General features: G+C 51.5%; 10 protein-coding genes across 13 annotated transcripts; 5 read left to right on the top strand and 5 right to left on the bottom strand.

Moving 5' to 3' along the window:
• Nucleotides 1-56: 56 nt before the first annotated feature.
• Nucleotides 57-4,889, bottom strand: J3458_000804 (uncharacterized protein). Of its 2 annotated transcripts, XM_066116347.1 has the most exons (5): nucleotides 4,259-4,859; nucleotides 2,599-4,194; nucleotides 1,137-2,528; nucleotides 471-1,079; nucleotides 242-406 (listed from the first exon to the last, which is right to left on the bottom strand). In XM_066116347.1, exons 1-3 carry the CDS (start codon nucleotides 4,345-4,347, stop codon nucleotides 2,078-2,080), a joined length of 2,136 nt encoding a protein of 711 aa, XP_065978229.1. In that variant the 5' UTR covers nucleotides 4,348-4,859; the 3' UTR covers nucleotides 242-406; nucleotides 471-1,079; nucleotides 1,137-2,077. The 2 variants fall into 2 exon arrangements, with proteins under 2 accessions (XP_065978230.1, XP_065978229.1); XM_066116348.1 differs by having other exon boundaries at nucleotides 57-1,079; nucleotides 1,137-4,194; nucleotides 4,255-4,889.
• Nucleotides 4,890-5,920: 1,031 nt separating this feature from the next.
• Nucleotides 5,921-6,613, bottom strand: J3458_000803 (uncharacterized protein; the record flags this gene model as incomplete). The annotated part of the gene is made up of 1 exon (XM_007812927.2): nucleotides 5,921-6,613. The coding sequence occupies one exon, from the start codon at nucleotides 6,611-6,613 to the stop codon at nucleotides 5,921-5,923; it is 693 nt and encodes a 230-aa protein (XP_007811118.2).
• Nucleotides 6,614-6,688: 75 nt separating this feature from the next.
• J3458_000802 (uncharacterized protein) lies at nucleotides 6,689-6,889 on the bottom strand (the record flags this gene model as incomplete). The annotated part of the gene is made up of 1 exon (XM_066116346.1): nucleotides 6,689-6,889. The coding sequence occupies one exon, from the start codon at nucleotides 6,887-6,889 to the stop codon at nucleotides 6,689-6,691; it is 201 nt and encodes a 66-aa protein (XP_065978228.1).
• A 31-nt stretch (nucleotides 6,890-6,920) lies between these two features.
• Nucleotides 6,921-8,075, top strand: J3458_000801 (uncharacterized protein; the record flags this gene model as incomplete). The annotated part of the gene is made up of 2 exons (XM_066116345.1): nucleotides 6,921-6,932; nucleotides 6,993-8,075. The coding sequence occupies 2 exons, from the start codon at nucleotides 6,921-6,923 to the stop codon at nucleotides 8,073-8,075; spliced, it is 1,095 nt and encodes a 364-aa protein (XP_065978227.1).
• Nucleotides 8,076-8,205: 130 nt separating this feature from the next.
• On the bottom strand, nucleotides 8,206-11,389 carry HXT4_1 (fructose symporter). Of its 3 annotated transcripts, XM_007812925.2 has the most exons (5): nucleotides 9,977-11,389; nucleotides 9,669-9,915; nucleotides 9,394-9,600; nucleotides 8,957-9,339; nucleotides 8,206-8,878 (listed from the first exon to the last, which is right to left on the bottom strand). In XM_007812925.2, exons 1-5 carry the CDS (start codon nucleotides 10,416-10,418, stop codon nucleotides 8,487-8,489), a joined length of 1,671 nt encoding a protein of 556 aa, XP_007811116.1. In that variant the 5' UTR covers nucleotides 10,419-11,389; the 3' UTR covers nucleotides 8,206-8,486. The 3 variants fall into 3 exon arrangements, with proteins under 3 accessions (XP_007811116.1, XP_065978226.1, XP_065978225.1); XM_066116344.1 differs by having other exon boundaries at nucleotides 9,669-11,389; XM_066116343.1 differs by having other exon boundaries at nucleotides 8,206-9,339.
• A 919-nt stretch (nucleotides 11,390-12,308) lies between these two features.
• URA4_1 (dihydroorotase) lies at nucleotides 12,309-13,919 on the top strand (the record flags this gene model as incomplete). The annotated part of the gene is made up of 9 exons (XM_066116342.1): nucleotides 12,309-12,387; nucleotides 12,462-12,580; nucleotides 12,669-12,734; nucleotides 12,794-12,872; nucleotides 12,924-13,007; nucleotides 13,065-13,183; nucleotides 13,232-13,295; nucleotides 13,353-13,497; nucleotides 13,562-13,919. 9 exons carry the CDS (start codon nucleotides 12,309-12,311, stop codon nucleotides 13,917-13,919), a joined length of 1,113 nt encoding a protein of 370 aa, XP_065978224.1.
• A 269-nt stretch (nucleotides 13,920-14,188) lies between these two features.
• On the bottom strand, nucleotides 14,189-15,927 carry J3458_000798 (uncharacterized protein; the record flags this gene model as incomplete). Its single annotated transcript, XM_007812923.2, has 2 exons — nucleotides 15,661-15,927; nucleotides 14,189-15,583 (listed from the first exon to the last, which is right to left on the bottom strand). Exons 1-2 carry the CDS (start codon nucleotides 15,811-15,813, stop codon nucleotides 14,189-14,191), a joined length of 1,548 nt encoding a protein of 515 aa, XP_007811114.1. The 5' UTR covers nucleotides 15,814-15,927.
• Nucleotides 15,928-16,368: 441 nt separating this feature from the next.
• On the top strand, nucleotides 16,369-16,689 carry BGL1B (Beta-glucosidase 1B; the record flags this gene model as incomplete). Its single annotated transcript, XM_066116341.1, has 1 exon — nucleotides 16,369-16,689. One exon carries the CDS (start codon nucleotides 16,369-16,371, stop codon nucleotides 16,687-16,689), a length of 321 nt encoding a protein of 106 aa, XP_065978223.1.
• Nucleotides 16,690-16,957: 268 nt separating this feature from the next.
• On the top strand, nucleotides 16,958-17,269 carry J3458_000796 (uncharacterized protein; the record flags this gene model as incomplete). The annotated part of the gene is made up of 1 exon (XM_007812922.2): nucleotides 16,958-17,269. The coding sequence occupies one exon, from the start codon at nucleotides 16,958-16,960 to the stop codon at nucleotides 17,267-17,269; it is 312 nt and encodes a 103-aa protein (XP_007811113.2).
• Nucleotides 17,270-17,653: 384 nt separating this feature from the next.
• Nucleotides 17,654-18,215, top strand: J3458_000795 (uncharacterized protein; the record flags this gene model as incomplete). Its single annotated transcript, XM_066116340.1, has 2 exons — nucleotides 17,654-17,822; nucleotides 17,871-18,215. The coding sequence occupies 2 exons, from the start codon at nucleotides 17,654-17,656 to the stop codon at nucleotides 18,005-18,007; spliced, it is 306 nt and encodes a 101-aa protein (XP_065978222.1). The 3' UTR covers nucleotides 18,008-18,215.
• Nucleotides 18,216-18,306: the final 91 nt, after the last annotated feature.

The following is an 18,306-nucleotide window of genomic DNA, read 5'->3' as shown; positions in this document are numbered from 1 at the left end:
ACCATGTAAAACTACCAAGATGCTGATTTGCGTGCTCGGGCATTAGTGGGTATGCAGTCGTCTCAAACTGCCTGCGCAAATCTTGACGATAAAAATAGCAAGTGAGCGATGCTGGATTTCCAACAAGACCTTGTGCTGAGCCCATCTCACCACTGGCCGGTAAGTAGTAGTCGGATGGTCTACAACAAGCCAACACTTGATACGGGCGCTATGCTGAATGGGGCTTTATATAAAAGGGTGCAAGTATTCTATTGCCGCTAAACATGACCCTAATTGCAGTATATATGATAAATACTATTTCCATCAATGTGCAAGTGAAACGATTCTCTTTCGCAGCCCCAACCGCAAAGCGTATGACGTGAGTAGCCGTTGCCACCCACGGGTCTATAATAGATGAAACGACGTGCTAATTGACCTAGTTTGTAAGTGCTCCGTGCGATGGACTATCAAAATACGAAGAATGTGCCTACATTATCTGATTGCAGCATGTGCGTTGGCTCTGTAATGGACCTAGGGAGTAAGGTGCCAGCAGATAAAATTCTGCCAATGCGTTGAATGAAACTAGACGGTTGGTCGTACTTTTATCCCTAGCATCGCCAAGTAGCAATACTAAATGAGGCAACATGTAGTTTGTGAGTACCCAATTTGTAAATTGGCGTGGATAACTACGCGTTCGAAACACACCAAGTCTGTGCAACAAAGGGAGCAAGTATGCCCTGAAGGATGAGCCTGTCTTTTCTGTAGCAGCTTTCGCCAGCATATATTGACGCTGGCAAGTAAGCGCATGGGTAGTAGTATTTATAGTTTGCCAAGCGCGTGACTTGAGGAGGTGAGTGATGCCCGTCCTTGGGTCGACGCACAAGACTAATTCTCTATGCCTTCCAGCCAGTAAGTGCCTCTTCAAAGACTGACGCCGTGACAACTCTGGTGCGAATAACGGCTCTTGGGGAGTAAGTGGCATTGCTATAAAACCGTGGCCGTCATCTGATCCTTTCGAACAAAAGCTAGTTTGTGGGTGCTCTCCAACTCCACCAAAACAAAGGCTCTCATGCTAATTTGTTGTTTGCATAGTATGTACGCTGCTCCCAGCTATTAGTTGTGATATCCTCACTAGCATGGGACACTGAAACACGTACAGGATGTACCGAATCCCCCATTCGAGTTCACTCTCGAGCCAGCACTGCACTAAAATCTCATACCGTAGTTTGCGAGTATCCATGGCCTAGACATCGAGTTCAGTCGGCGTGCTGATATAATCCAGTCTGCCAGTGTGCGCGTACAAACTTTGCCGCAGGCAGGAAATTACAGCCTCCTGGCGCCTCTCCAGGCAGTGGACTGACAGAGCCTAGATGGTAAGCTCCTTTTTTAAAAAATACTCCTCAGCGTCCTCTTGGTTGTAAATCTAAACGGCGCCAACATAGGCCGTGAGTATTGATACTGCATTGCACACTGCCATATCTGCATGCCAAGCCAGCTCGTGACATCTTTATTAGCAGGCAAGAGTGTATCCTAGCTCATCAACCGCCGCGGAAATAGACCACACTCTTGCCTGTCAGATTGTGAGTTGTTTCGATTGCACGGCCTTTTCAGAGCACTGGAAAACGAGCTGACGCTTCTTTTGATCGTAGTGTGCAAGTTTCGACCCTAGACTAACTACACCGTCCTACGGCCTAATGGAACAAAGCGAGTGAGTGCTTTCCCGTGCCATTTGTGCTTTGAATCGGCTGTGAAAATCTCATCTCTTCCTCCACCAGTTGTAGCAATCGCCTGCAGTGGGCGTGACAAGCCTCGAGAGACACCTGGTTTGGAAACACGTCTTGCTGAGAGAGCATTGGTCGTTGTATGGACTTTTCCGTCACGAGTCTAAGCTCGGCCGGCCAATCGCGGGCGACAGTCGTTCCAGGTAACATTTTGATAGGTTGGCAGGCTTGAAATTCGAGTCCAAACATGTCGTGCGAGCCTTGTAGCGTCCCTACAACTGGGCGATCCCGCGTAGGAAGCAGACGAGAGCAATGCCAAGTTCCATGACTCGTACGCTCATGGCCTTATCGCAGAGGCAAAAGACACAGTCAGCCGGTTACCCCGAGGCATCATCCCAATTATCGACACTCCCCGACCTCAGAAACTCCATCCACCCAACTTCGTCTGCCATGACGACATCAGCCGCCTCCAACGGCGGTATGTTTGGCCACATCATGCTGAATACGTCATTTATCTGAGTCTCTGGGCTCTCCCCCACCGGTTGGCCTCCAGGCCACGGCGGCCTGGTCTCGAGGACTTGCTGCGACATGTGAGGCGTTGCGCATGATGGCGTCTCCATGTTTGCCGAGGCAGTCGTGTCGAGATGCCTGCTGCACAGGTTGGATATGATTTGGTGGCACCGGGCCGAGCTAGCATTCAGGGAGCTCATGGCTGCAATGACATTCAGCGCGATGCTGATTTGTCTGCGCCAGCCTGATGCTTCGGCCGCAGAGGGGTCGTTTCGGAGACAAATGCACGGAATGAGTGCTGCCTGGAAGAGAAAATATCTAGACGGGGTTTCAATCAGCCGTCAACCCTGCTGTTCTCCAGACGACATCCAACACCGGGGCCACTTACAGTCCATACCAAGCTGCGAGCCGATTGTGCTCGTGCCGGTTCCAGAAATCCTCAATCATGTCAATGGTTGACTCGGCATCCGCCAAGCACCTTTCGTAGGCTATTGCGCTGGCCTTGTCGGTGTCGGCCCTTCGTCGCAATGCCCGGCGAATCACGAACGGCCGGTACATGATGATGCGCAGGTTGCGCAGCCGCCAGGCCATGATGGCTTGCGGCAGGGCGTACCGGCCGGGAACCGGCGTGCCTTCTGCAAAGTAAGGAGGTATGCTGGCCTTCCAGGGCTCTATTTGAGACGAGTCCAGACGGAGCAGCTCTTCGGCCGTCGGGAACGGCTTCGAAATCACCTTTTGATAGCACTCGTGCGTAGCCATGTGGAACCGCGCCTGTGTCGCCACCGCCGTATATGGTGTCATCTGGCGGCTCTCGGGCGGGTATGCCTGCGACGCAGCAGTGAGATCCTTGTCATTGACGTTCAGGGGGAACGCGACTTCGACGCCCTTGTGCGGCCACACGTCCGGCCGGCCAAAGGTGATGCTCGCGCCAATGTCAAAGGAGCAGAGACACCACCAGACCCGTCTCCGAATCTCCATGTTCAGCGGGGGAATGTTCCACCCCTGAAACTCCTTGTGCAGACCCAGGCCCATGGCCATTCGCCCCGACAGCCCCAGGTAGTTGTACCCAGAGTTGGGCTTGTCCCGCTTCTGCTGGTAGTTTGACGCCAGGATGAGTGCTTGGACCAGGCTCAGGTTCCCGACTTCGAGAAAGTTGAAGCCCAGAATCGACCTGGCCTGCGCAAAAAGCGCCATGTCCAGTGTATCTGCCGACGTTGGGGCCGATGTCCACACCCCGATCGCTGCGACTATGTACGCGAGAGCCGTCCAGCACTGTCCGTTTGGCCGAGGGATCACCTCGCTGTATTGCGCGCGGAAAGTCGGCTCGTGGACAACCGGGTAGCTGACGTGATAGTGCCGGAAGAAGGCATCGAGCATGGCCTCTGTGATGTGCCGATTCGGATTTGGCTGAGACGTCATGGACGTCGTGAGCGAGGCGCTGTTGTCCGCTCGCCACGGTGTTCTTCGCCTTGCCTGCGGCTCGAGCAGTCGAAGTAGAGCAGCCCCAGAAGCCACGCCCAAGTATCCCGATTCACGTTCATTCACGCTCAGGGACGCCATGCCATCCGATAACGGCGTATCCTCCACGGCACCATCGCCGCCTGTGTCGGGGGAAAGCGAATATGCTCTAGCAGAGTCATTCTCGTTCCATTCAAAGTCCTCGAGGGGAGGCCTTCTCAGCATTCGCTGGTGGTCGGGGTCTACATGTCGATGCTCCATCCTTCCCTGTCGAGGTGAGACGGATGAAGCCGTTGCCGTATTTTCCGCAACATCCTTCACAGGAGACCCGTCAGGTTCGGGATCCGATTTGGCTTCCACCGCATCGGAGAAATTGAATGATGGGTGATCGCCATCTCGAACGTGGTACGCACCAGCGGCAGTGCCCTGTTTCTCCCATGTTCTTGACTGAGGAGGTATCAAGCTACGCATCTGCCTCAAGAGGGCTTCGGCTCTCTCCAGACGTGCCTCTACTTCTGTGAGATGTCTACGAGGTATTCGTCAGCATGCGCTCACAAGAACAGGGTTCGGATCTGGGAAGGCTGACTTGCGCGTGAGTGGCGTTCGTGAATGCTTTTCGTAGAGACAGTGCCTGCGATACTTGACGCACAAATCGCAGGTGGGCAGGGCTCGATTGCATCGTGCCTTGCGTCTCCTACATTCCTTGCACGCCTGGTCAGAAGATCCGATAAAGTTCATGCTGAGAATGGGATCGTCATCGAAGCCATCAGCCGGCGCGGGCGGATTGTTCGCTGGCCCAGCACAGTCCCTAGAGACCTGCTGAGATGAAGCAGACGATTGCATATCGCCGACCCCCTGCTGGGATATTTCAAATACCAGCTGCGTTGCTCAAAGCCGTTCGCAGGTTGAGCATACCGAAAATCTTCATCGGCAAGGAACCGGCCTCTAGTTGTCGTTGGCTCGTTTTCAACTGCGGAGACGAATAAAGTGGTGTCGGGCAATTGACTAAATCTGCACCCTCGGTTATAGAGTTACACCCAGACCCAACCTTCCTTTGCTTGTTGCTAATTGGAGTCAGTTGTGGGTGGTGGCTTGATTACACCCCTGGTGTGTTGGTCCAAGACTCGCGCATGTCTAGGGCATAACTAGCGACTAGAGATCTATTCAGCTAGTTCCTCAGCTCTGATTGGGGTCGACGTTCGATTGCTTGTAAGTTGCTGGTCCTGGTAATGGATGGTTCAGTTCCATACCAAGTTCCACCAATATAGCAGCTCCCCGGCGTTTTAACTCACCGAGCTTGTCGACTTGGCTTCCCGCTCATTTTGGATAGAATGAGAAATCTCTGTGAGTTTGAGACTTACCAGAGGACCACGCCAAATGTTTGTCTTCTCATCAAATTGATCCGTCATTTCATGCCATGCTGAGGCGTGTGTGCCTGGGTTGTCCGAGCCTAGAGGGACTCCGGCAATCGACATTCCATAGCAACGCAGAACAATTTACATAGAATACAACTAGCCCATACAGACATGGTCAGACCTCCATCATCTGTAGCCTTTCCCGCACTACCATGCTTACTCATAATGGCCATCAAGTGCCATGCAAGTGCTCATCTAGTCATACACGGGGCCCCAAGAGCCACTGCGGGAACCAAGGAATCCGGGGAAACATGCATATCAAAGCCCGCCACGGAGTGGTCTATGGGAACACAGGTAGCGTGGCATCTCTGAGTGAAAGGGTGACAGTCACCCTGGCCCGACTCGTATTGCAGGCGATGATCCCAGCATCTGGAAGCTAGGCGATTTATCCCAAAATAAATCACACTACCACAGTGGCGTTTGCTGCCACCTATTTTCCTCTGTAATAGAGAGTAAATACTGCCGCCACAAACGGCCGTTTATATTTCATCCTTAAATATTCCCTGCTGAGGCCGGGGACTCCTGTGACAAGAGCTACCGTCGGGTTAGCAACCAGGGCCAAGCGCACAGAGGGCCAACGTGGACGGGGGCTGCCTCAAGATGTAGTTGTATCAAAACCGTCGAAATGATGGGAAAGGAGGGTGAGTTGATGTGTTGGGACCGACTCGGATGGGAGTTGCTTACATGGGTAAAAATTTGTGGGAGTAACAGCCCCGTGCGACCAACAAAGCAAAACAAATAGTACTAGCCAGACGCCATGTATAAGCATAGACAGAGTCTCCAAGATGGTCCATTATGCGCTCGAGTGCGACTGCAGTCCTACTAAGCGAGGACTTCTCAGTTGGGCGCCGACTCCTCGGCGCTGTCAATCAAGACATCATACCGCCCAAAGCTGTGCGCCATCACATACTCCCCATTGACCATGTCGTTGTTCTCGGCCCTCATAATGGCATTCTCCATCGACTCTTCAATCCCGGCGGCAATATGCCGCGTAGCAAGTCGTCGTTTGGCAACATCAGCGTCGACTTTGACCAGCCAGCGATCGTCCACGACATCCCCAATAGTCTTCCACGGCGCCTCGTCGCTCAAGAGATAGTTGCCCTCCAAGATACAAATTTCCGTCTCTGGCGCTATTGTTACGCCATTCTGAACAGGGTCTTTAAGGGCATGGTCAAATGTCGGAGCAGACACGGCATTGCGTCCGGCTTCCGTGCGGAGTCGGCAAGCCAGTTCGGCTGCCGCCGCACCGTCAAATGTCCACGGAGCGCCACGCCGAGCAAGGGCTTCTTGTGCATTGGGCAGCGCCTGCAGTGTCTTTCGTGAGAGGTGGAAGCCGTCTGCAGATACGGAAACTATTGACGGCGCATTCCCGCATTGCGCCACGTGCTCGACGACTTTGCTGGCGATGGTGAATTTGCCAGACCCGGGGGGCCCGGCGATGGCGACCATGAGACGAGCTTGGCCGAGGGCCTTCTTTTCAGCCCATTTGACTCGAAGCCGTTCTGACAGAGCTCTGTAGGTGTCTTGCATGGATATTCTGGCCTGATGAGGTGTCTAATGAAGGAGGTCCAGATTCTCTCTGCCTGGCACGGAAAACCGTTTTGTTCACGCAAATGCCGGAGGACTGAACTCCGGGTATGTGGGGCCGATGATGGTGCCGCCCGGAGGAGAGCGGACGGTCACCCTCTTGCCCGAATAGGGAATATGGTTCCCCGCAACTTGGGCATCGCTCAGGTCAACTGGTGCAAATACTTCGATCGACCCGATGTCGATTTGTTCCATCCACACCAGAAAGCCATTCTTCATTGACAGTTTGTGCCGTCAACTAGCCTCTACCATGGCAGACACCGTGGGTTATTGTTGCCGCGCCCCCGTTCCATCTCTGTGCTTCACTGACGCTCCCCCCCAGAACCCGGCTTTCGTTCTCCAATCCATCGGAAACGTCTCGTTCGAGGACCGGCCCGTGCCATCTCTACGAGATGAGTACGACGTGCGTGTTCACATAGAGCGGACTGGTATCTGTGGTAGTGATGTTCACTACTGGCAGAAAGGGAGGATTGGCGACTTCGTCTTGGAGAGCCCCATCGTCTTGGGCCACGAGAGTTGCGGCATCGTGGTCCAAGTTGGGGCCAAGGTGAAGAAGGTCAAAGTTGGCGACCGTGTAGCCATAGAGCCTGGAGTGCCCTGCCGCCGATGTGACTATTGCCGATCGGGCGTCTACAACCTCTGCGCGGATACGGTATTCGCGGCCACGCCCCCCCACGACGGGACGCTGCAGAAGTATTACATTGTCGCTTGTGATTATGCGTACCCCATCCCCAAACACATGACTGCAGAAGACGGAGCCCTGGTCGAGCCCGTCGCCGTTGCAGTTCAAGTGAACAAGGTCGCGGATCTGCGCGCAGGACAGACGGTCCTTGTCTTTGGGTGCGGCCCGATAGGACTTCTTTGTCAGGCTGTGGCCAAGGCCTCTGGGGCGAGCAGAGTGATTGGAGTCGACATTTCCCAATCAAGAGTCAACTTTGCAAAAGAGTTTGGCGCCGATGGCGTGTTTCTAAACCAGTCGAAACCGGTGGAGGGACAAGATCCTGTGCAGGCGTCGAGAGCTGTCGCCGAAACAATCGTCGCCGAATTCGGGCTCGGAGATGGCGCAGATGTGGTCCTTGAATGTACCGGTGCTGAGTCCTGCATTTCGGCTGGGATATTCGCGGCTAGGAAGGGCGGCACGTTTGTGCAGACCGGAATGGGACCGGAGAATGTGACTTTTCCCATTACAACTGCGTGTATCAGGGCTTTGACGATCAAAGGCTCCATCAGATATACCACCGGCTGTTATCCGCGAGCTGTGGAACTGATTGCCAGCGGTAAGATTCGGCCTAGGAAACTAATAACGCACAGATTCAAGTTTGAGCAGGCAAAGGAAGCATTTGAGTTGGTGAAGGAGGCACAGCAGGATACACTAAAAGTGATTATTGAGGGAGTGTGTAGTTGAGTTTGCAAATTCGGCAATATTGACGTGCATCTCCAGACACGGAGAGACGCTTGGTTCAAACTGGTCCCAGGAGCTCAATTATGTGACTCAGCGGAATTAAAGGGAACTTGTGCATATTTTGCGAGTAATGCCAGCAGCTACATGGCGGGTGAGTGTTCCCAAAAAAGTTGTTCTCCGGCATACATATTATGTAGATAATGGTTTACAAAGATCCAAGGAATGTAGCTATTGACGGTGGTTACACATTGCCATGAGAGTAGACCACCCTTTCGAGCATTTATGCATGACACTTCACCATATATACTTTATTGAGATTGTCCTTGAATGTATGAAAAATTGATCGTCAAATCATAAACTACTCCCTCTTGGCTTGAATTTCAGACAGTCCTGGAGGTGGTTTCAAGTTGCGCCTTACGCAATTGGTTTCTCCAACTCGTCAATGCTCGGGCGGCGATCAGTCTGGGCAACAAAGACCTTTCGGAAACGTCCGTGGCATAGATCGGTCATATTCTCCTTCACCCCAGCCCAGTTCTCTCTCACAATGTCCATGGTTGGTCGCTGGAACACGATATCAATCTCCTCCAGTGTCTTGTTCTTTGTCTCAGGCATGAAGAACACTTGGTAGATTTCGCCAAGAACAGCGATACCGCCGTAGAACCCGAGAGTGAGGCCAGTGCGCGTCATTGCTTCCTCCATGGCAGTGAAGTTGTAAGTGACAATGAAGGAGGCCAAAAAGAGAAGGGCATCGGAAGTGGTCATGCCGTAGCTTCGGAGGTACGTTGGGTAGACTTCGGACGGCACGACTAGAAACGGCAAGTATTAGTGGACCGACTTAGAAAACAAGAGTGCGAAACCTATTCATTGTACGCCGTTCGACTTACCCCATGTCAAGCAAGCGTACGAGCCAAAGAAGGCCATGTAAATAATCAGGCCAGTGAGATAGCAGCCCTCCGCAGCCATGGTGTGCGTCTCGATGTTAATCTGGTATCCAATACCAATAAGCACCAAGCCGATGAAGAAACCCGGCAACATCATGATGGCCCAGAACCGTCTACCGCAAGTTTCCATGAGGAAGACAGCAGGGATTGTGCCGATCAGTAAGGAACCGCCGCCAACCAAGGACATATAATTGGCCTTTTCGGCTTCGTATCCAATCTGGTTCATCAATACAGACATGTAGTACATGATGGCATTCACGCCGGTGAGCTGTCCCAAGAGAATCATGATGTTCGCATAGATGAGAGCTCGGCGAGCACGAGGAACACTGTGAGTTTTTATTAGAACATGCCTAGTGCCGTGGAAACCTTGGGATACGTACGTGAAGAAGTCCATCCATGGGAAGCGTCGATTTTTGGCCACCTCTGTCACAGCGCTGGCTTCTTGACGTACCGCGACAGCCATTACGTAAAATTCTTCCTTGGACTCGGTCGTCTCGACACCTCGAATACGTTTCCAAACCTTGAAAGCATCAAGAGTCTTGCCCTTATGCATGAGATAACGAGGACTTTCGGGCAGGAAGAGCATTCTATGAGGACCCAGCTGTTAGTCACAGAAGTTCCGAAACACAATAAAAGGAATGTAGTAAGAACATACCCGACAAACATAATGGTAGAAAATACCAAGGAGGAGCCGAGAATATATCGCCAGTTACCAGGGACCCTGAGAAATATGGCGGCAACAGCATAGCCAAGAACTTCTCCAAGGGCAATCATGAGCTGGTACAACGAAACCAAGTTACCACGAATGCGGCGTTCGACTGTTTCTGCAACGTAAACAGGAACCGTACCACCTTCTAAGCCGACTCCGAGACCCAGAATAACACGGCCTGCGACAATCATGCCTTTGATGGAAACCCACGTCGTCAGTACGTGGGTCATGTTGGATTGCAAGAGATGACATACCAAAGTCAATCGCACCAGCTTCTAGAGCTGCTCCAACAGTATACAAGACCAGGGACAAATATATCGCGCCTTTTCTGCCAAGATACTCGTTTGCAGGCGACAGGATCAGCGCACCGCCCACTGCACCAAGTGGCATGCCAGAGTTGACTAGGCTGTTCTCTCGCGGTGTAAGACCCAAGTCCTTTGGGAGGTACAGATTTGCGCCTGAAATGAGGCTCTGATCCAGTCCAGAAAGAAGGCCACCCATACTGGCAAACGCTACCAGCAGCCATGTGAAGTGTCTTGGGTCCTTAAACTCAAGGTTAAAGAAGCCTCGCTTCAGGCCACCAGAAGCCTCGAGTTCTTGCTCCATCTCGCCAATCAAGTTATCTACTTGGTGGCCGCCGGCACGCGCAATTTCGAGAGCCTCGGCCTCGGCCTTGTCGTTGCCGCCTCCACCCATGGTATATGAGTTTGCAGGTTTTTCTCAGAACGAGGTTATCAAACGTGATGGACGGGCTTGACGGCTGGAGTTGAAGTTGGCAAAAGCCGTGCTGGACGAGGAGATGTGCGACTGGAGATGCTATGGTTCGCAATGCCGCTTCAAGCGGGTCCGTGTGTCATTTTATAACTGGCATGATCATGTCCGCAAAAGAAAAGCCTTGTTGTCACTACCTTAAACCGGTGTTTATGCCGTTGGTCGGGGGTTACATTGTGGAGGGGGTCTGGGGCTCCAGATGGGGACCCCAGCATGTGGTGGAAAGACGGAAGAATCCAGCCTACTTCTTGACTCGTACGTTTCTTTATTCGACCGGATAAGTGGCCGACTAGGGTGACGGAATCGCGTAAACACGTCGATGGGTAAGCCGCATTTGACAATGGATGTCACAAAACGTTTGAAACCAATATATGCGGATTGCCGACATCGCGGTCGGGCTCGCCGATGGACGAGGAATATCTCCAACAATATCTGTGAGTGAAAATGGGCCAATAAGGTCAGAAAAACAAATAACTATGCAGTCTTGGAGGAGGAGGTGGTGGTATGAGACCGAGATGCTCAAGGCGAAGATCGCCAAGTGGTAAGTTCACGACCCGTGTTGGGCGCGCATCAAAATGATCGGGCCGGCAAATGAAGTGGATCGCGCTCAGTTAGTGCAGCTTCACGCCCGTGCCACACTAACTTCTACCGTCTTGGGCGACGACGACGTGTTAGTTGAGGCATTTTCACCGATGGTTGAGGACCTTGGAGTTGACGTTGAAGACATCTTGGCAGCCACAATCCGCAACGAATTCGGCAGAGCTAGAAAACGATGAGAGATGGCGCCCAGCCTCATGCCAACGGCTAATGAATTATCCTTTTTGCCTTCAACGGCCGATCATTCGGAGTGGACGAGGGCTGGGTGCCACAACCGTAAAGTGTGGCCAGGTTTTGCTGCTGTTGGTTGTTGTTGGCTCAACGTTTCTGGTCGGGTGAGTTCTAGCGTCACTAGCTTGGTGCAGTTTCTAGAAAGGCCTCCAGGGCATCTCGGACCGACGACATTTTCGAGAGCCAATCAAGTTCATCAACTTCGGTTTCCCTTGCCTGTGCAGAGTTGCAGAGTTGAGAGCCAACAGGGCAGGTGGTCTGGACTCTGCAAATAGAACCAGACACGACATCAAGGGCGGAGTAAAGTAGGAGGTGTATGCAGCACATTGTCTTTTGGGCCATTTCAAAATCATTCGACTATTGGTGAGTAATGGAGGGGGGAGGTTTACTCCGTACATCGGCAGCAAATGTGTGCAAAGTCGGACCAAGCTGCGTTTGTTGTTGTTCATCACTTCCGGCGACCAAAAAGTGAGCCCGAACTACTGTAATCAAGTCTTTTTGGTACTACGGGACTGCTCAGGCCACTGCCGGCTGCCGAAATGGTGGCCCATGAGCAGGGATGGGATAACCCGTGCGTCACCACCAATAACTACTAGTTACTATGTAACTACCTCGTACCCAACTGTGTCTCAAGTTCAATTGTGCTACATCAAGGTGATTATTGCTTGCCAGAGAACCTCACTCAACACATGCACACATACGCTGCAAGAAACAAGAAACGAGTACAACTGTCAATCTCAGTCATCGGTGGGTAGACAGAAGACTAAAGTTGATCGTTTCACGATGGCACGTGACGCCGGAGTTTTCTGCCCCTCCTTAACCCCACCAGGCCACCATCCTTACCTACCTTTGGCTGCTCGTCTCCAATTTGTCCGTCATCTCATGTTCCATTCAAGAGTAACAGTCTACACCGGGACGACTTTCCATCCAGCAAAATGCAATTGAAGACCATGAAACGGCTTGAGCTGCCGCCCACGGCAGACATGCATGTGCATCTGCGACAGGCTGAGCTCATGGAGCTTGTGGCTCCCACTGTCCGACAGGGAGGAGTCGACACCGTCTTTGTGTAAGAATCCATATTTTTTCATATACAAGTAGTACGTAGTGTATTCATTACAGTGCTGATTTATTCAAACATAGCATGCCGAACCTTGTTCGTTCCCATTGCCTGTCCCCTGTCCGTTGTGACGTCAAGCTTCACGTGGAATCATTTTAATCTTGGTGCTACTCAGGTTCCCCCCATTACAACCGTCGAAAGAGTACGTATAGATATGTGAATCGTTGCTATAATGGGGCAATGAACGGGACATGGCCGAAGAAGCTAAATGCTTACTTTGAAATTGATAGGCATTAGAATACAAGGCTCAGCTGCAAAAGATCGATCCAAATGTTCACTATCTCATGTCTCTATTCGTCTGTGACACGGTTCTTTTTCTTTACAGTTCGGGTTGAACATTCTAACAGAAGCATAGCTTCATCCATCTGTCACCCCCGATGTGATTGCCAAGGCCGCCGCCGCCGGCATCACCGGTGTCAAGATGTATCCCCAGGGTAAGGCTTGATTCGCATTGCCTGCCTACAAGCGAATGCTAAACTCGTCAGGTGTCACTACCAACTCTGAAAATGGCGTTGCCAATGTTGAGGCCTTCTACCCTACATTTGCTGCCATGGAAGAGAACGACATGGGTATGATGTCCTTCCCCCAATTCTTTGACTGGTGGCCACGAGACTTATCAACGGCAGTACTGAACCTCCATGGTGAGGTCTTGGAGTCTCTTGCTCCTGAAGGTACCACTCTCGAGGAAGCGTTCCTACCGACCCTCAAGAAGCTTTATGAACGATTTCCCCGTCTTCGAATTATCGTGAGTAATCACTACGAAATCTCTGCTATGCGCGGCTGACGTGTTTAGCTTGAACACTGCACCACTTCTGCAGCTGTTGAAGCGGTCAAGGCCTGCGGTCCTACTGTTGGCGGTATGTGATGCTCTCTTGAAGATCACATACAAACGAAACTAATAATACAATGGATAGCAACAATCACGGCGCATCACCTTTATCTGACCGGAGCCGATGCTTGCTGCGACCCGTTTGCCTTCTGCAAGCCTATTCCCAAAAAGCCTACTGACAGAGATGCCCTTCTAAAGGCTCTGGTCAGTGGTAATCCCAAATTCTTCTTGTAAGTTCTGAGAACGCGTAGGACTCGAGATCCGGACCGCACCGTATCTAATCATTCTACACAGCGGAAGTGATAGCGCACCTCATCAGATGGTCTCCAAGACTTCTGCTGAGCAAGGCAAAGCTCCCGCGGGAGTCTTCACTCAACCAGTCGCGACTCAGCTCGTACTGATGGCCTTGGAAGAAGGCGTTGAGCGTGGTGATATCAGTGAAGCTGACATCACACAAGAGAAGTTGGAAGGGTTTCTTAGCCGGCATGGACGACGCTTCTACAAACTTCCTGAGACTTCCGACAAGAAGATCGTATTGGAGAGAAAGGGAGAGAAAATTGGTACCAGTGTGAAGAGTGCAGATGGAAAATCTGAAGTCGGAATTTCTCGAGCGGGCAGTGAAATTTTCTCCTTGGCTTGGGAAGCAGTCTGAGTTGCAACTAGTTAAGCGGTGGTGTGTTGTTACCAGATCTATGGAGCAGAAACTGTTGTTTTGAAAATGGAGTTGGGGAAGAAAAAAAAGCTTTGATTTATAGGATGAGGCCGATGACAAGGATCAATCAACACAACCTAAAGCATAAAAAGTCTTGGTTATAACAGCAAATTTCTTTTGGGTACATTTTTTATGCCCCTACTGTACAATACTGTATTTTGAATGACACATTTATTGGCAGATGAACGCTCCAGCACATCGCACGCTCTCTAAATCAACTTCTGCCCTGGCTTCTCCTCCATGTGCGCTGCGGAATCCTTTATTCTCTTCGTCGCATGCATGATATTCATCTTTGCCTCGGCGCCATCAAAAAGATATGCAAGTTCCTCAAGTGTTGGTCCCGCAGTCTCAACAAAGAAGAAGTAGACGACGAGGAAAATCACCGTCACCCAAACACAGTAGTAGATGTAGAACTTCCAGCCAATATTCTCCAAGCCAATTGGATTCACATAGCCTCCAAAGATTGACGCAACTTGAATAGTCAACAGCACAAATGCCCACGTCTTGGCCCGCATCTGGTACGTGACGACCTCGAGGGGGTAAGTGACAACCAAGTTTGTCCATGCAAAAGTGTAAAATGCCTGGAAGATGAAGATGCAGGCAAGCACCACACGGCCTGCAGCTAGCGAATCTTTCTCGAGATAGTGCTGCGCAGCGATGGTCCAAACAACGAATGTGACGACGACACCCCCTGAACCAACGAGGAAGAATGTCCGTCGCTTGAACTTGTCGATTATGGCCGTGACTGTCAGAGCGACAATGTACTGCCACAGCGTGACCATGCCATTGACAAGAGTAATATGCTTGTCGGCCTTGACGCCGGTGTCTTTGAGAATCTGCGTCAGGTAGTTGGACACGAGCAGATTTCCAGAGCTTTGGCTAAAGACTGCGGTCGCAAAACAGAGACCGATTCGTTTCAGGTTGGGGACTGACGAGAAGAAGTCCTTCCAGGTGATGTTTTGCTCGGCTTCCTTGGCAATGACCTCTTGGATCTCCGCAAACTCGAACGCAACAACAGGCGAATTGGGGTCGCATTCGCCGTGGTACTTGACCAAGATTTCTCTTGCTTCCTCCTTCCTGCCCCTGGCAACCAGCCATCGCGGAGACTCTGGAGAGAAGAAGATCAAGGCGAGTTGGTACGCAGATGGGACAATCTGAATGAGAGTTGGCAATCTCCACGACCACTGGTTGGGGATCCGGGAGCAGCCGTATGTGGCCCAAGCGCCAATAACATAACCCAGAACAATGGAAGTGTTGTAGAATGTCGTCACTTGGACTCGCTCCTTGGGGTGGCTCAGCTCCGTCACCAGCACGGCAGCCGTCATTTGAACCAAGCCGCTCCCGAAACCAAGAACCATCTTGCCACCAATGTACATGTTTAGCGAGGTTGCAAAGAACTCAACGAGGACGCCTACGATGATGACCAGGGAGCCCAGAGCGGTGGGGACACGGCGGCCAAACTTGTCACCTATCCAGCTCAGCGTGAGGAACGGTATCACTCCGCCAATGGCGTTGGAAGCGCCAAAGAATCCTAGTTTTGAACCCGTTGGGTGGCCGAACCGTTCCTGCCAAGTGCCTAGGACTTGCATGCCATTGGTCATGGACTAGGATGCATCTCGTGTTAGCCTTATGCACAAACGCACGATTGCCGATCCAGAGATGGTAAGACTTGAGACCTTACCCCATCGATGCCAAGAGCAGCGCTCGTGAAGAGCGACGAAGTGAGAAGAAAGTAGAGCAGGATGCCATTTCTTCTCTTCCAGAAAGGACGGATGGCCTTGAGGTCAACAGGCGGAAGGATGCCATCGGCGGTATGAGCAGCAGAGGGAGCCATGGCAGCAGACAGAGGAGTTGCGAAAAAAAAAAAAAAAAAAAAAAACGCTTGAACAATACTGAGCTGGAGACTCGATGGTCCCTCACCAAACGAATGTCATCAGACTGATATCGATATACCGAGTCGAAACGATGCAAACAATGTCATCTCGACCATGTGTATATATATTGTTCAGTTGATACATGGCTCTAGCGTGAAATACTGGGATAAATCGAGTCTAACGGTTCCCCGTGGGGGAAGGATTGAAGGTGCGGGTCGCGGTGCGGGATATCGGAAAAACGGCAAAATTGGACGGCGGAATCGGGCGGAATAATACTACTTGTTATCCCGCTATGGAGATGAAGGGAATTTAGCAAATGCGACAGAAACAACCGTTGTCGTCTGATTCTCCGTATCTCCATTGAACATGTTCAATATTAATTCCGTCTGACGAGAAGCAGCAGCGCCTGAAGGCTATAATAACAGCTCACTTCAGTCCCTCAGGAGTCAGGACGAATCAGTTCAGCGTGAGCGGCGCTTCTGTTTGCGGTCGCAACATCACCAAAATTTACAAAAATGGGCAGTAAGAGCTCACCCCTCCCTGCCGACTTTGAATGGGGCTTCGCGACAGCAGCATATCAGATAGAGGGGGCTGTCGCGGAGGGTGGTAGAGGCAAATCCATTTGGGACACCTTCTGCCATCTCGAACCAACTCGTACCAAGGGAGCCAATGGCGATGTTGCCTGTGATCACTATCACCGGTATGAAGAGGACTTTGATCTGCTCACCAAATATGGTGCCAAGGCGTACAGGTTTTCTATATCTTGGCCACGTATTATTCCGCAAGGTGGCAGAAATGACCCCCTGAACGAGGAGGGCATTTCCTTCTACAACTAGACTCATCGACTCTCTCGTCAAAAGAGGAATCACGCCCTGGGCTACTCTGTACCACTGGGACCTCCCCCAGGCACTGCATGATCGTTATGGTGGCTGGCTTGATGTTCAAGAGTCTCAGTTGGACTTTGAGCGGTACGCAAGAGTGTGCTACGAGCGCTTTGGAGACAGGGTGAAGAATTGGATCACTTTGAACGAGCCGTGGATTCAATCCATCTTTGTAAGTCATTCAACATTGCATTGAGCGATATTTGTTTGCGACAAGAGCAAAATGACTGATCCTGAGACGCAGGGATATTCTACCGGTGGCAATGCACCTGGAAGAAGTAGCACAAACGACCAGTCAGACGCCGGCAACAGTGCCACTGAGCCTTGGATTGTGGGCAAGGCACAGATTCTGAGCCATATTCGCGCTGTCATTGCCTACAACAAGGACTTTAAGCCCTCTCAAGGAGGTCAGATTGGCATATCACTCAACGGTGACTACTACGAGCCTTGGGACAGTGCAGACTCTCGTGATGAAGAGGCTGCTGAGCGACGGATGGAATTCCACATTGGCTGGTTCGCCAACCCTATCTTGTAAGCAGCCCACTGTAAAGCAATTTTTCAATTCGCAGAGTTGACCGGGAAAGTATAGCTTGAAGGAGGGACTATCCTAGCTGCATGCGCGAGCAACTCGGCGATCGGCTCCCACTCTTTACAGAGTCCGAGTTTGCCCTTGTGGAGGAGGCAGACACTGACTTTTACGGAATGAACTACTACACGTCGCAGTTCGCGCGGCACAGAGACGAGCCCGCGTCGGATACTGACTTCGTGGGCAACGTGGACGAGCTGCAGCAAAACAAACAGGGTACTCCTGTGGGCGAAGAGAGTGGCCTACACTGGTTACGTTCCTGCCCCGACTTATTCCGCAAACATCTGACCCGGGTATACAATTTATATGGAAAGCCCATCTACATCACCGAGAATGGCTGCCCGTGCCCCGGGGAGGATAAGGATGACTTGCGACGAAGCAGTCAATGACCCATACCGCATCAAGTACTTCCGCTCTCACCTCGACGCCATATGCAAGTCCATTGTGGACGACGGAGCCGTCATCAAAGGCTACTTTGCTTGGGCACTTCTTGATAATCTCGGTGAGTTCCTGTCCACTTCTCAAGTATCTGTAGCTAACCGCTTCACAGAATGGTCTGATGGATACGGCCCACGCTTTGGCGTTACATTCACTGATTACAAGACTTTAAAGCGGACTCCCAAACAGTCTGCGTTGCTGCTGAGGAAAATGTTTGCGGAAAGACAGGGCATCTTTATCACTAGCTAATGCGACTCATCACGGCGACGGACCCTCGAGCTCTTTCGTATATGTTAGGGCTGCATATGTCTGCGGGGGAAAGTCGCACGGGAAACCATTGTACACGCTGCAGATGGAATGATTGCATAAACCCCAGAAAGTGGGCACCAAAGCAAGACTAGTAAATACAGTAGTTGGCATACATTGGTAAACAGTTACAGAGACGAGATGGAAAATCCACAAACCATAGTCCGTCCAGCTCTACCTGTACACGAAGCGCCATTTTCCCCAACAACCATGAATCCCAAATAACCAAACACCCAAAGCCA

Source organism: Metarhizium acridum (assembly GCF_019434415.1).
Source record: "Metarhizium acridum strain ARSEF 324 chromosome Unknown scaffold_1, whole genome shotgun sequence".
Taxonomy (NCBI): Eukaryota; Fungi; Ascomycota; class Sordariomycetes; order Hypocreales; family Clavicipitaceae; genus Metarhizium; species Metarhizium acridum.
The sequence above is the reverse complement of the archived record's forward strand: the minus strand, read 5'-3'. Positions and strand labels throughout refer to the sequence as shown.